General features: G+C 34.3%; 1 protein-coding gene across 3 annotated transcripts in view; it reads left to right on the top strand.

Moving 5' to 3' along the window:
- Positions 1 to 15,236, top strand: part of IFT80 (intraflagellar transport 80) — a 142,633-nt gene that overhangs the window by 32,220 nt on the left and 95,177 nt on the right. For all 3 annotated transcript variants that reach the window (XM_081302445.1, XM_081302446.1, XM_081302444.1), the window contains one exon: positions 6,594 to 6,662. In XM_081302445.1, the coding sequence (XP_081158571.1) occupies positions 6,594 to 6,662 (69 nt within the window). The remainder of the gene's footprint in view (positions 1 to 6,593; positions 6,663 to 15,236) is intronic.

Raw genomic sequence — 15,236 nt, 5'->3', positions numbered from 1 at the left:
CCTCCAGAAGGACTAGATGGAATCCATAGTCAGTTGACCTTGAGATGAAGGATAGCCAAGATGTGCTGCTAGGGTCAAGGTGATAGATCCTTCCAAGCTGATCTGCTCCAGCCACTTCTACTTGGCTGGAAAGGCCCAGGCAACAATAGGAGTTGGTGATGACAAAGGCATCTTCAGTGAAGAACATTTCCATGGATCTCATAAATAGATTGATATCATTAAGTTCACCTTTGCTAGGTTGTTCTTGGATCTGCCCAAGAAGAGCTCTTTGGCCCAAGCTTGGCCATCTGGCCTGCAGCAGGCCTCTCACCTTGGAGTCTATGTGAGCCAAACATCTTTATACAGTCTGCAGTGGATGCAGAGCTCCTCATCTTGTTGGTTTTCTTTTCTTTTAGAGACAGTTCTGTCAAAGAAGTCTTTATTTTATTATTATTATTTTTTAAAGTTTTTGTTCTTTTTAGTTATATACAAACATAGAATACATTTTATTCTAATTAGGATCCCAGTCTTGTGGTTGTACATGATGTAGAAATTCACCGTGGTGTATTCATATATATACATAGGAAAGTTATGTCAGAATAATTTCCTATTCCTTTCTCCTCTGCCTTTCCTTCATTTCCCTTTGTCTAATCCAGTGAACGTCTATTCTTCCCCTCCTCCATTTTGTTGTATTAGCCTCCACATATTAGAACATTCAACCTTTTGGGGGGGGGGATTGGCTTTTTTCAGTTAGCATCATGGTCTCCAAATCCATTTTATTTTCCAGTAAATGTCATAAAGTCATTCATTTTTATGGCTGAGTAATAGTCCATTGTGTTTATATATCATATCTATTCATCCATTCATCTTTTGAAGGGCACTAGGTTGGTTTTATAGCTTAGCTATTGTGAATTGAGCTGCTATAAACATTGTTGTGGCTGTGTCACTGTAGTACAGCTGATTTTAAGTCTGTTGGGTATAAACTAAGGAGTGGGTCAAATGGTGGTTCTATTCCAAGTTTTCTGAGGAATCTCCATACTGCTTTCCAGAGTGATTGCACCAATTTATAGTCCCACCAGCAATGTATGATTGTTCCCTTTCCTCCACATCCTTGGCAACATTTACTTGTATTCTTTTTTTTTTTTTTTTTTTTTTGGTGGTGCTGGGGATTGAACCCAGGGCCTTGAGCATATGAGGCAAGCACTCTATCAACTGAGCTATACCCCTTGTCTTGTTACTTGTATTCTTGATTGTTGCCATTCTGACTGGAGTGAGTGGAATCTAAGTGTAGTTTTAATTTGCGTTTCTCTAATTGCTAGAGATGTTGAACATTTTTTTGACCATATTTCTTTTGTGAAGTGTCTATTCAGTTCTTTTGTCCATTTATTGAGTTTTTTTTTTTAAGTTCAAAGAAAGGTTTTAGAGTAGTCATATTTGAGATAAATAAAAGTTGTAATTCTTTAAAATTTCAAAATTCAAAATATTCTGACTGACTTTTATCTTCCTTTTATCTCTTCCTTATCTTCCTTATGAGAATATTCTCATCTCTCATCTTCACAAAATTATTTACTACTGCATAGTTCATGATTTTTTTTTTTTTTTTGATACTGGGGATTGAATCCAGGGTGCTTAAACACTGAGCCACATTCCCAATCCTTTTTTATATTTTATTTTGAGAAAGGGTCTTGCTAAGTTGCTTAGGGCCTCACTGACTTGCTAAGGTTTGGCTTTGAACTCACGATCCTCCTGACAGCCTCCTGAGTCTCTGGGATTACAATTCATGACTTTTAATAATAAATGTGTAGTATTTGACAGTTTCTGTGGGTCAGAGAGCAGTTTAGGTGGATGACTCTTTATGGCTCAGTGTCTCTCATGAGGTTTCACTCAAGTTGTTGGATGAGACTATAGTCATACCAAGGCTTGACTAGGGCTGAAAGATCCATTTCCAAGCTGACTTACTTACCTGCCTCAATAGGTAAGGGAAGAGGCCTTAGTTCCTCTCTGGCTTTGGCAGGAGATTAATTTCCTTGCCACATAAGCATCTCCATAGGGCTGTATTTTTATCACATGGTGATCCAAAAAAAGAACAATATTTTTTTGTGACTTACTCTTAGAAATCATACTCTTATCATTGCCATCATATCTAGTTCATTAGAAGCAAATTGCTAAGTACAGCCCACACTGAAGGAGAGAGAATTAAGCTGTATCTTTTGAAGGGGATGGGATAACAGAGAATTTGTGGATGTGTTTTAAAACTACCGTAGCTATCACCTGGCTTTTGGTCAGAGGGCTTTCTCCGTGAATTGTCCCTTCTGTAATCTGTATTTTAAAAAATAATAATTTTATTGATGTATAATAAAAACCATGTTACCAGATCCATTGTGACATATTCATATATGCATATAATTTGGTCAATTTTATTTCCTTCTTCCTTCCCTTACCTTCCTCTTTTTCCTCCCCTGCTTTTTTCTACGCTGCTAGTCTCCCTTGTATTTTCATGAGATCCTTTTTCTTCCTTTTTTCTCTCTACCTTCCACATATGAGAGAAAATATAGGACCCTTGACTTTCTGAGTTTGGTTTATTGCACTTAACATGATGATCTCCAGCTCTGTCCATTTTCCTGCAAATGACTTCATTCTTTTTTTAAATTACTGAATAAATCTCCATTGTATATATATGTATACCACATTTTCTTTATCCATTCATCTGTTGATGGATGTTTAATCTTGTTCACACTGGGCTATTATGAATTGCCCAGCAGTAAACATAGATATATATGTATCAGTAATAGATGCTGACTTTATTTCTTTTGGATAAATACTGAGGACTGGTATAGCTAGGTCATATGAAAGTTTCATTCCTGACATTTGAGGAAACTCCATGCTGATTTGCATAGTAGTTATATTGCGGAAAGCTTGGTCCTTGTCTCTGATGCCAATCCAATAATGAGGACACAGTTTTGAGGAAAAAAAAAAAGGTTTATTGCTTTGCTAATTGATAGACCCAACCTGATCTTTTATTAAAATTGGGAGCCATCTCGCCACAAAGCCATGAAGAGATAATTTCGGCTTTACTATAAATTACCGCAAATTCTGAACCTGCTTGGAATGCCTGCCTGTGCCTTGAACTCACCCATGCCTGGCTCTCTGACCAGATAGCAGCCCTCTCTGAAACTTTAGTGATACCTCATAAATATTGGCCTTCCCTGGCCAGACAACGACCCTCTCTGAGGCTCTAATGGTCCTCATAAATTCTGATATTGGGGCCAGCAAAAAAAAAAAAAAAAAAAAGTAAACTACTATTAGTGTGATGCTTGTCAGAGTTCTGTTATCTGTAACCCCCCTTTTGTGTAACTTTCTGGGCTATAAAGCTGGGCTGTAGGAAAGGTGGGGTGGCTGTCTTGTTCCCGCTGTTTTGGGAGGGAGAGGCAGCCCGGCCGGTCGAAATAATAAGCTTGCTTTAATTTGATTTTAATTGGAGTCAGTGGTCTTTTCTTGAGTCCTGGTCTAACACTAATGAAGGAGAAACACAACAGACACCTATCCCAAAAGCTGTGATTCTGCGGGAAAGGAGTTTGTAAAGAGGTGATTCAAAGGCTACATTCCATGTGTTCTTTGTTGGAATTGTAATCACTTGTTAATTTGGGACATAGTCATTTCTGAGATCTTCTGGTACCGACCCCAAAGTCTGGATTACTTTGTTCTTATGGTGGATGTGTACTCAAGGTCAGATAACTCTGCTTAGGATGGGGAAGAAAGGTAACCCTGTTTCCCCTGAGATTAGGGAGGGGGAGAGATTAGGGAGGAGCAGGGAGTGAGGAAGAGAAAGAAACATGTCCATTTTAAAAATAAATTGCATTGGCAGAGCAGCCAAGGCTATATTCAAAGTATAAAGTGTACCACTGTTACAGTAATTTACAATTCCACCAACAGAATTAATATTTCCCATCTCTCCAGCATTTATTGTTGTTCATTTTCTTTTTTTGAGGGGGTGGATACTGGAGATTGGTGGGGCACTCAACTACTGAGCCACAACCCCTACCCTATTTTGTATTATTTTTTTAAAAAAATATGTATCTTTAGTTGTAGATGGACCCACTGTCTTTATTTTTATGTAGTGCTGAGGATGGAACCCAGGGCCTCACATGTGCTAAGCAAACATTCTACTACTGAGCCAGAACCCCAGCCCCCTATTTTGTGTTTTATTTAGAGATGGGGTCTCACTGAGTTGCTTAGCACTTCGCTTTTTGCTGAGGTTGCCTTTAAACTCTTTTAATGCTCTTGCTCAGCCTCATGAGCCCCTGGGAATACAGGCGTGTGCCAACACACTGGCTTTTTGTATTCTTGATGGTTGGATTGCCATTTTAACTGGAAATGAAATCTCAGTGTAGTTTTGATTTGCATTTCCCTGATGACAACATTTTTTCATATACTGAACATTTTTTTATTTATTGGCCATCTGTGCCTTTGAAAAATATCTGTTTAGTTCATTTGCCCACTTATTGATTGTGTTGTTTTTGTTGGTATGTTTTTTGAGTTTTTTATATATTTTGGATATTAATCCTTTTGTCAGAGGAGTAGCTGGCAAAGATCTCCCATTATGTCTTTATACTCTGTTGTTTCCTTTGTTGTGTAGAAGCTATTTAATTTAATGCCACCCCATTTATTAATTTTTGTATTGTTTCCTGAACTTTAGTAGTCCTATTGAGGAAGATAGGGCCTGTGCCTATGTTAGAGTGTTTATCCTACATTTTCTTTTAGCAGTTGAACAATTTCTGGTATAATTCATAGTTCTCTAATCCGTTTTGCATTGACTTTTGAGCAGGTTGAGAGATAGGGATCTAGTTTTATTTTTCTACATGTGGATATCCAGTTTTCCCATCATTGTCTGTTAAAAAGACTGTGTTCTCCAACATATGTTTTTTGTTTCTTTGTCAGGGATGAGATGACTGTATCTGTTCGGGTTTGTGTCTGTCTTCTATTTTACTGGTCTACCTGTTTTTATGTCAGTGCCATGCTGTTTTAGGTACTGTAGCTCTGTAATATATTTTGAAATAGGGTATTATGATTGTTCCTTTTTTTTTTTTTTTTTTTTTTTTTTTTTTTTTGCTATTCTGGGTCTTTTGTTCTTCCATAAGAAGTTTAGAAATTTTTTTCTAGATCTTTGAAGAATGTCATTAGTATTTGATTGCTTTTAGTAATATAGCCATTTTAACAATATTAATTCTACCTATTGATGACCATGGAAAGTCTTTCCATCCTCTATAGTGTCTTTTTAATTTCTTTTTTTATATGTTATGTTTTTATATTTTCATTGTAGAGGTCTTTCATATCTTTGGTTAGATTTATTCCCAGGTTTTTTGTTTGTTTGTTTTGTTTTTAGGCTATTGTAAATAGAATTGTTTTCCTGATTTCTTTCTCAGTGGATTTGTATGCTGATTTAGTATCTTTCTACTTTGCCAAATTTGTTTGTCAGCTCTAGAAGTCTTCTGGTGGAGCATTTGAAATCTTCTAAAATATAGGATCATGTCGTCTACAAAAAGCGATACTTTGATTTCTTTCCTTCCTATTTGTTTTCCTTTTCTTTCTTTCTCTTGCTAAATTACTCTAAAATTTCATTAGTGGTCTCACATGTATCTTAAATTACTTTTTCAATGGCTTCTTTTTCATGGTATAAAGGTGGTTAGATGTCACTTATTTTAAAAATTAAGAAGGACAATAAATTCCAGGCTGGGGCTATAGCTCAGTTAGAATGCTTATCTAGCACTGCCTAAAATAAAATAAAAAATAAATTAAAATAAGTACAAAAATCCCTAACATACCTTGCTACCACGTCTTCTTTTTTTCCTTTTTAGCTAAGCTATTCAACAGAATAGTCCCATCATTTCATTTCATTCAGTCCCCAACTCACTGGAATTTGGTTGCAGTAGTTTTTACTACACTAACAGTATTTCTCTTGTTGTTTTTGTTGGTGTGTGTGTGTGTGTGTGTGTGTGTTTGGTACTGGGGATTGAACCCAGGGGTATTTCAGCTCTGAGATACAACCCCCAGCCCTTTTTATTTTATTTTGTGATAGGCTCTCACCAAGTTGCTCAAACCGGTCTTAAAATTGTAATCTTCCTGTTTCAGCCAAACCAAATTGCTAGGATTATAGGCCTGTACCTCTGCACCTGGCTTTCTCTTAGAATTCTAAAATGGTGATTACTTTGACAATGGAAGCAGTATATGAATAACAATAAGGCTTCTAAATTGAAGGAAAAAATACAATATTAGTCATGGCAGTTAGGATATTTTGACAAAATTGTTTTAAAGTAACTTTTCCATTAATTTTTACATGTCTAAAGCATTCTAACATTTAGAGTAAGTTATATCCAAATTTTAAATATGCATTATATCAATACTATTGACTTTATATGCAAATTTAATAGTTTAATTTTAGTCATGTCAGTTAGGATATTTTGACAAAATTGTTTTAAAGTAATTTTTCCATTAATTTTTCCATTTCTAAAGTTTTCTTTCTATCATTTAGAGTAAGTTATATCCAAATTTTAAATATGCATTATATCAATACTGTTGACTTTATATGTAAATGTAATAGTTTACTTTATTTTCAGTTGGAGAAGATGGACAAATTAAAATTTGGTCAAAGACTGGGATGCTTAGATCAACTTTAGCTCAGCAAGGTATGTTTTATAATTGATAATTTTATTTTTGAAAGTTATAAAATATAAATGCCTTAATGTTTTCCTTTAGAATCAATTCAGTATAGTGGTTGAGGCTGACTTTGGTTAAATTCAAAACCTAGACTCTCTTCTTTCTATTTATACTTTTTCCTCTTATTTTCTATGATACCTGGTGGACATGGTAACCATATTGTTCAACCCAAGAAATACATGAAATACTCATGGAATTTTTCCTTATGTTTGTGAATCTATATAAAGGCAATTATAGGCTAAATATTCTTGTAAAGTAATTCTGAAGCTTTTGGTACATTTTCTGTACTGATTAGGGGTGGGTGTCTTAGTTGAGTAAATCATAGTCATAGAAGACATTAAAAGTATCACTTGGGATTGGGGTTGTAGCTCAGTGGCAGAATGCTTGTCTAGCATGGGTGAGGCACTGGGTTCAATCCTCAGCACTATATAAAAATAAACCAATAAGATAAAGGCATTCTGTCTGTCTACAACTACAAAAAGCAAAAACAAAAAACAAGTATCACCTTACTTAAAAAGTCCCAATAAATTCATATTATTAGCACCCTTTCTAAATTATGTTGTGCATATAATTTCTATCCTAATAGAGGGGAACAGACATTCTGATGACCTGAAACTTGGTGAACTTCACTATTTTAAAGGAGCATCTCCGTGTTCCTTATTAATGGAAAGGAGAGACAGTAAGTCGATCCAATGGTCATTTCTGTTGGAATTTATAGCACATGTGACTTTTTTTCTATATAACAAATTGATTTTTCTAATTAGTTTTTTTTAAAAAATTTTGTTTTCTTTTAATATTTTTATAATTGTCAATGGACCTTTATTTTATTTATTTATATGTGGTGCTGAGAATCGAACCCAGGGCCTCACATGTGCTATCACTGAGTCACAACCCCAGCCCCTAATTAGATTTTATGTAGGACGGTAAAGCAGTTTTACTGGTAACCTGAGAGCAGATGTGAGCTGATCTTCAAAGACAGAATGCCAAAACACTTGTAGCTTATTCTTCAGAATTATATGATGAGGTTATAGTATGAAGCATCAATAAATGACTTCCAAAAATTTCCAGATTTCATCTTAAAAATCATGTTTACTCTTAGGATAATGTTAAAATGAGATTCTTTAGGTATCCATTAACTAAATGTTAACAAAGTAACTGGAAGTACTAAGTAGTATTTCTCTTCTGAGATTGCATCTTTGCTACAAATAATTTCCAGGTAGAATATTATCCATGGGTAAAAAATGTAGAGTTCTTAGAAGTAGTCATAAGTGAATTTCAGTTTAAAAAAGTCAGTTTATTATTACTTTAGTAATGAAGTGATAAAATGTACCTTTAGAGGGCTAGGATTGTAGCTCAGTGGTAGAGCACTTGCCTAGCATTTGTGAGTCACTGGGTTCGATTCTCAGCACCACAAATGAATGAATAAATAAATAAAGGATCATCAACAACTAAAAAAATATTTTTAAAAATCTACCTTTAGGAAATTAATCTTTCTTTAATCTTCTAGTGGGCATGACAATTTGCTTTCTTCTTTATTGAATTTTTTTTTCAGTGCTGGGGATTGGATTCAGGGCTTTGTCTGTTGCTAGGTACATGCTCTACCCCTGAGCTGCAACCTCAGCCACTATAGATTTTTCTGCTAAAGCTAATTATATAAATTATGTGGCATTCTTACTTTGTGATGAGTGATTTATGAGCAATGGACAGAATTCTTCTAGAAATCAGCCCCCTTACAAGGACTGCAGGAAATTCCAGTAGTGTCAGCTGTTGTCACTGAGACATCCTTTTTTCCTTCCCACCGGTGCTCCACTTTCTTCTCTCCCACAGTGGTGATTGAAGCCAGGGTGATTTAGCAATGAGTTATACCCCCAGCTCATTTTATTTTTTATCTGGAGACATGGTCACTGGCCTTGACCTTGTTCTCCTGCCTCAGCCTCTTGAGTTGCTGGGATTATGGGCATGTATCCAGTCTCCTTCCTTCCTTTCTTTCTTCTCATCACTTTTGTTGCCTACAAATGACACAGATCTCTGGAGAAATTTTGAAAGATTATCCCAGTTTCCACCATCAAAGATTTGAATTCTTTCCCAAGATTCTTTCCCTTCATAATCAGAAAAAGTCTCTGATTATTTTTATTATTATTACTCTTTTTGTGGTGCTTGGGATTGAACTCAGGGCCTTATGTGCACGGTAGGCAGGCACTTTGATCATGAGCTCATTCCCAGCCCCGGTCTTTAAAAAAAATTTTTTTTTAATAAACTTCCTCGGTAAGTTTTGAGGATGATTATAAATCTGAACTACTGAGAGTAAGATGCTAAAAGTGTAAGTCAAAAGGCAAAGCAGGTGGGTATGAGGAACTCCTGCCTCTATTGAAAAGAGAAACTGTAAATTTTGTTATAAAAATGAAATAATAGAAACTAAAATTATTGTATATTTTAAAATCTATAAATAGTGCGGAAAGCATCCTTGTGGTTTTGTTTCCCTGTTTATGGTAATTATGCTTTTTTCTAATGAATAAAAAGGAGCCCCCCCTAATGCTCCTTTTCTTTCCTTTTGTTTTTGCCGTTTTCTCATTTGATACCCTTGGATCTACCGCTTTAGACTTTCCAAAGTCCAAAATAGAATAATTTCTTTAATGTAAAAATTGTTAGTCATAGAAATCAGGATAATAGTACTATTTGTTCAGTACTGTAGTTTACCTGGACTAATGGATCTGGAAACCAGCTACTTATTTTACTTATTTACTAAAAACTATTATTTACTAAAAAAAATAACTTATTTTACTCTTAGGGGAAAATGTGTTCAGAGTTTTCAAACTTATAAGTCAGAGACACATGTTCATAAATTAGGGGCTTTCTATAATATTGGAGGTTACAAACAGGGACCTGTGGGATAAATCTATTTTACTGGGCATGGTGGAGACCCAGTATTAAAGTGAGGACATTTTACATACATTTTTAAATTTCCTGTTTTTTTTTTGTTTTTTTGTTTTTTGTTTTGGTACCAGGATTGAATTCAGGAGCATTCAATCAATTGAGCCACAGTCTTAGTCCTTTTTATTTTTTATTTTAAGACAGGATCTCACTAAGTTGCTTAGGGCCTTGCTAAATTGCTGAGGCTGACTTTGAACTTGCCATCTTCCTGCTTCAGCTTCCTAATCGGCTGGGATTACAGGTGTGCACTGCTGCACCTGGCTAGATTTCCTGTTTCTTTTGAAAAATGGGCAGTAATATTGGGCTTGCTATCTAACATAAGTACAGTCAGAGTTTAGTAGCAGTTGCTTCAGTTTTATATTTTTAAGGTTTTCTACTTATTTTTCTATACTCCTACCTACTTCATTCATTTGCATTATATGATAGAACACAACATAAATATCTGAATGCTTTGAGTTTGCAACTCTGACTTTCAATAACATTGATTTAAAATTTTATTTTTAGTGTATAGCATTGTATTTTTGTCTTAATTTGTTTAATAGATAACACATAAACATTGTTTTGGTTTTTTTTTTTGTGTGTGTCAGGGTCTTGCTGTGTTGGCTAGGCTAGGCTGAAGTTTCCCATCCTCTCACTTCAGTCTTCTGAGTAGCTGGGATTATGTGCTTAGTTCTTGTAGTGTTATTTTATATCCTTTTTGTCCTTTTAAATATTACCCATGTCTCTCATATTGCCCCTGTCTTCTAGATATCCAGATCATATTTCTATAGGCAACTAGCGTTACCAATTGGTTTGTTTGATTTAGGTACTAGGGATTGAACCCAATGCCTCATACATGCTAGGCAAACACTCTACCACTGAGCTTTTCCTTGCCCACCAGTTTTTTGTGTAGCAAATATGCATTTATATATTTTTCTTTTATAAACAACTGATTGCATACTATTATGGTATACTTGTTTTTTGTCTTTTTTTTTTTTTTTTTGCTGGAATCATGACCTATCTTGGAGATAGTTTCATTTCATCATACATAAAAATCTCTCTCAAATTATTTTCTAAAGCAGATGTACCATTTTACATATCCAACCACAATAATTGAAGGTTCCAGTTTCTCCATATCCTTGTCAATGCCTGCTATCATGTTTCTTTTCTTTCTTTTCTCTTTTTTTTTTTTTTTTTTGAGGGGGGGAGTACCAGGGATGGAACTCAGGGGTCCTTGACCATTGAGCCACATGCCCAGCCCTATTTTATATTTTTATTTAGAGACAGGGTCTCACTGAGTTGCTTAGCACCTTGCTTTTGCTGAGGCTGGCTTTGAACTCATGATCCTCTTTTCTCAGCCTCCCAAGCTTCTGGGATTATAGGCATGGTGCTGGGCCTTTGTTTTTTGTTTTTTGTTTTGTGTGTGTGTGTGTGTGTGTGTGTGTGTGTGTGTGTGTGTGTGTGTGATTGAAAAAAGGGCCTCGTGTATGCTAAGCATGTACTCTACCAATTTATCTTTTCAATTATAATCTAGTGGGTGTGGATTTATGCAAATCAATGTAGTTTTGATTTGCATTTCCCTGATGACTAGTGAGATTGAGCATCTTTTTATTTGCTTATTAGCCTTTTTGTATATTTTTTTTGGGGGGAATACCCAGTCAAACCCTTTCCCATTTGAAAAATTGGGTTTCTTAGCCAAGCACAGTGCTACTAGAAAGATGGAGACGAGTGAATCACTTGAATCCAGGAGTTCATGAACAGTTTGGACAATATACTAAAACACTATGTCTTAAAAAAATTATTATTATTGTATCATGTAATAAATAGTATTTTTCCTCAAATTCCAAAGAGCTATAATTTTTTTAGCATTAAATGACTTTGAAAGAGTTCATCTTTTTTTGTCCTATTTTCTATCTTACTGTTCTCACTTAAGGTTTATATTAGTTATGATTTAAAGAAAATAAAATTAGATTGACTTTCCTATTTTAGTTAACATGGTATTTCAACAGTAATTTGATATATATTAATTATGATATTAGTAAGAAAAATTGAATTAGATTATTTTCCTATTTTAGTTAACCTGTTAGTATTTCACTAGTAATCTGATGTCTTTTTTTTGCATTAATATTATAGAGCTATGCATTTAATTTTTGAGTTTTTAATCATTGCTGCCACCTGTACTTTTCTTAATAAGGTAGGCTTTTTTCATTTCAACTCTGGAAAAATCATTAGAGAAGTAGTTGTAACATCACTAATCCAGAAGGAAAAATCCCTGATTGATTATTTATTTACTTAGTTGCATTGCTGGGGTCAAACCCAGGGCCTACCTTGGCTCTCTATCACTGAGCTATATCCTCAGTTCCCTTATTATTTATAAAGTCTTCCATAGAAACTGCAGATTTGGAGTGATTGTGAATCTGAGCTACCTAGAGTTAGAGGTAGTAGATGTTAAAGGCTCAAGTAGGAAGGTAAGGCGGGTGAAGTAAAGGACTCTTTTCTAGTGAATAGAGAAACTGCATTTTTTTTTTGTTGTTGTTGTTTTTAACATTTTGCACAGCATTTTTTTTTGTGCCATTATAGTCTTTTTGTTGTTTTTTTAAAAGTTGATTTATTGGTGCATTTAATATACAGAATAGTGGGTTTCATTGGGATATATTTGTACATGCATACAACATAATTTGGTCAAAATTAATCCCTATTTTTCACCTCTTACTCTCCCCTCCTCCCTTCTCTTCTTCCTCTTCTTCTGCCCTATTGTTTCTCCTAACTTTCATTATATCCCTTTTTTTCTTTCTTTCCTGCTGTCTTCCACATATGAGAAAAAACTTTTGATACAGAAATACAAAATAACAAATTATTGCGAAACTTGGAATTCCATAAACATTGTTGAAGATACTTATGATTTTTGTCTTCATGTCTATGTTAATTATGCTTCTTTCTTGATGAATAGAAATTAATTCCTGCCTTCATTTTTTGATTATTGGGGCTGGACATTCACCTAGAAAACAATCATAGTAATAACCTTGTTCTTTAATACAGAAAACTTATTAATCCCATTTTTTTGGGGAAAATTTGACTTATAAAAATATTATTACTGGTATGTATGCTTTTTATTAGAGAAAAAATAAATACATAGGTTAAGAATAATTGCAATTAGATCAGTGTGTTATGAATTCAAATTGGGATAAAGCAGTACTATAAACCAATAAGTACTATAAACCAATAAGACATTTCCTCCTATTTTCAAATGAAGGAATGGGATAATGAAACAAGGAACCTATGTATAATAAATCTAATAAAGTGATGAAATATAAATTAGTATAACATAAGGTAGAGCATGCTCATTGCTATGTATTGCCATTGGAGATCAGGGAGGCAGATATAATGCTTTGTATGGAGAGAAGGTCCTTGAAAGGTTTTCTAGCAAATATTGCAGCATCTTTTTTTACTGGACTCTGAAGGATGAAGAAATGGGTTTGTTGGTATTGGAATAGAATTATGAAGGAAGCTAGCGTGACTAGAAGCATAGAGACAGAAGAGCAAGAGGCACAGAAGTTAGGTAAATGGGAGTAGATCTTTAGGGCTAGGGTATAGGCTATCTGAGGATAATACTAGAGTGTAGTACTGTCAGAGGGGCCAGGATTCCAACAGCCGTAGGTTTTGGAGTTTATTCTGTAAGAATACAAAACCTTAAAAAAATGTAAGTAGGAGACAGTGACTTAGGAATATTACCTCAGCAGTTATGTGTAGGTTAAATAAGAGGACGTGGAGTATTAAATGGAGGTGGCTAGTAAGGATGTTTCTGAAAGGTCCTGTGCTAGTGCTATTTAAAGTTTGAAGGTAATGGCAATAATAATTGAAAAAAGTGAACAGTTCTGAGGGGCTGAAAGGGATTAATATCTTGTAAGCAGTAAAGAGTTAAGAAAGAGGAAAAAAATTAGGGAATATGTATGGAGGGATGTAGGTTTTTTTTGTTTGTTTTTTTTTTTTTTGGTACTGGATATTGAACTCAGGGACACTCGATTACTGAGCCACATTCCCAGCCCTATTTTGTATTTCATTTAGAGATAGGGTCTCACTGAGTTGCTTCCCGCCTCACTTTTGCTGAGGCTGGCTTTAAACTTGTGATCCCCTGTCTCAGCCTCCTGAGCCAGTGGGACTACAGGCTTGCGCTGCTGTGCCTGGCCAAGGGATAATAGTTTTTGAATATTGTAGAATTTGAAATTCTAGTATGGAGATGCCTTTGGACAAGTGGAAATGTGTTAATAGCTCAAAAGTGAAGGCTAAAATATTAACTTGGAAGTCAGTTATGCAAAGGTGAAGGAAGAAAAATGATGCTATAGAGGAAATTGAGACTCCTAAGGGAGAGATGACTGAGGACAGAAACTAAATAAATAAATGCTTTTATTTAAGCTTTTTCTTATACTGACCCAGTGACATACATAACCAAAAAGTTGCTGTTTTTGAAATAACTCCCATTTGATATGGTTAGTACGTGTTCCCTGATATAGAAGGAAAGCAAAATAATTCTTGGCTTTTAAATTCTTAATGAGCTTGCTAAAAAAAAAACGGAGTACCTGCTAACATGAAGAAGAGCATAATAAACTCTAATGGTTGCTTATTGCATTTTGAAGTCATTTCTAGTAGTAGCAGTAAACAGTACATATTTAGTGCTAGACTTTATTCTAAGTACTCTACTTAAATTCACTCATTCCAGACCTACATTACATTCAAGGCAAAGATAGCTAATGCTTCATTATAATAGTGAACAGTTTGTTTCAAATACTTTCTTAAAAACATACAAAAACAACTGTTAGGGGATACTTTTATAGTGTGAATGTGAAAAACATGTTTGACCAGGTACTTCCTTAAAACAACTGAAATACATTTTTGTCTCCTCTTCTGTGGTTTAAAATGCCTTCAACAGGTTGAAAGAATTTAGATAATTTGTTTTACAGAGAGATAAGGGCCTGACATTTAACACAACCCCAGGTGCATGTGGTTTCTTAAAAAATGTCAAAAAGGTCACATGGTTTTAGTGTACAAAGTCAGAAAAACAAGATATTTTTGAGTGTCTCAACTGAAATGAAGCATAAATAAAAATTCCCATTATAAAAAGTAAGAAATTATTTAACTATTATAAAATTATTTTCTTGATTTTTGCCCATTTTTGTTAATAATGAAGGCAATAACATCTTGTTAAATAATTTGCTAAACTCTTTGTTTTAAAGTAATTCAATCTGGAGCCTTAATTTATTATTTCCATACTGATTTTGCATTGTGAAATACAGCACTAGGAATAATTCATTATTTAATAGGTATGATTATAACAATATTTAAAATGTTATGGATTTGTTCCAACTTTTAATGGAATTTCATAATAGAAATTGTTCTTTTCTTTGTGAAGCTAATTAATCACTTTGAATACTGATCTTCATTAGAACTAACCAAATTGAAATTTATATAACTATGTTCATCTCCTTTTTACATATATAGTAATAGATATAGTAATTTACATATATAGTAATATACTTAATTTCACACTTAATATTTTATTTAAATGTAAGAAATGAATATAATGAAGACGTCTCTTAGTTCTTGATATTGTATGCTTTTTGAAGTTTTAGTGGTTA

Source organism: Spermophilus citellus (assembly GCF_964194105.1).
Source record: "Spermophilus citellus genome assembly, chromosome: 7".
NCBI lineage: Eukaryota > Metazoa > Chordata > Mammalia > Rodentia > Sciuridae > Spermophilus > Spermophilus citellus.
Note: the sequence above shows the minus strand (reverse complement) of the source record. Positions and strands in the feature narration are given on the sequence as shown.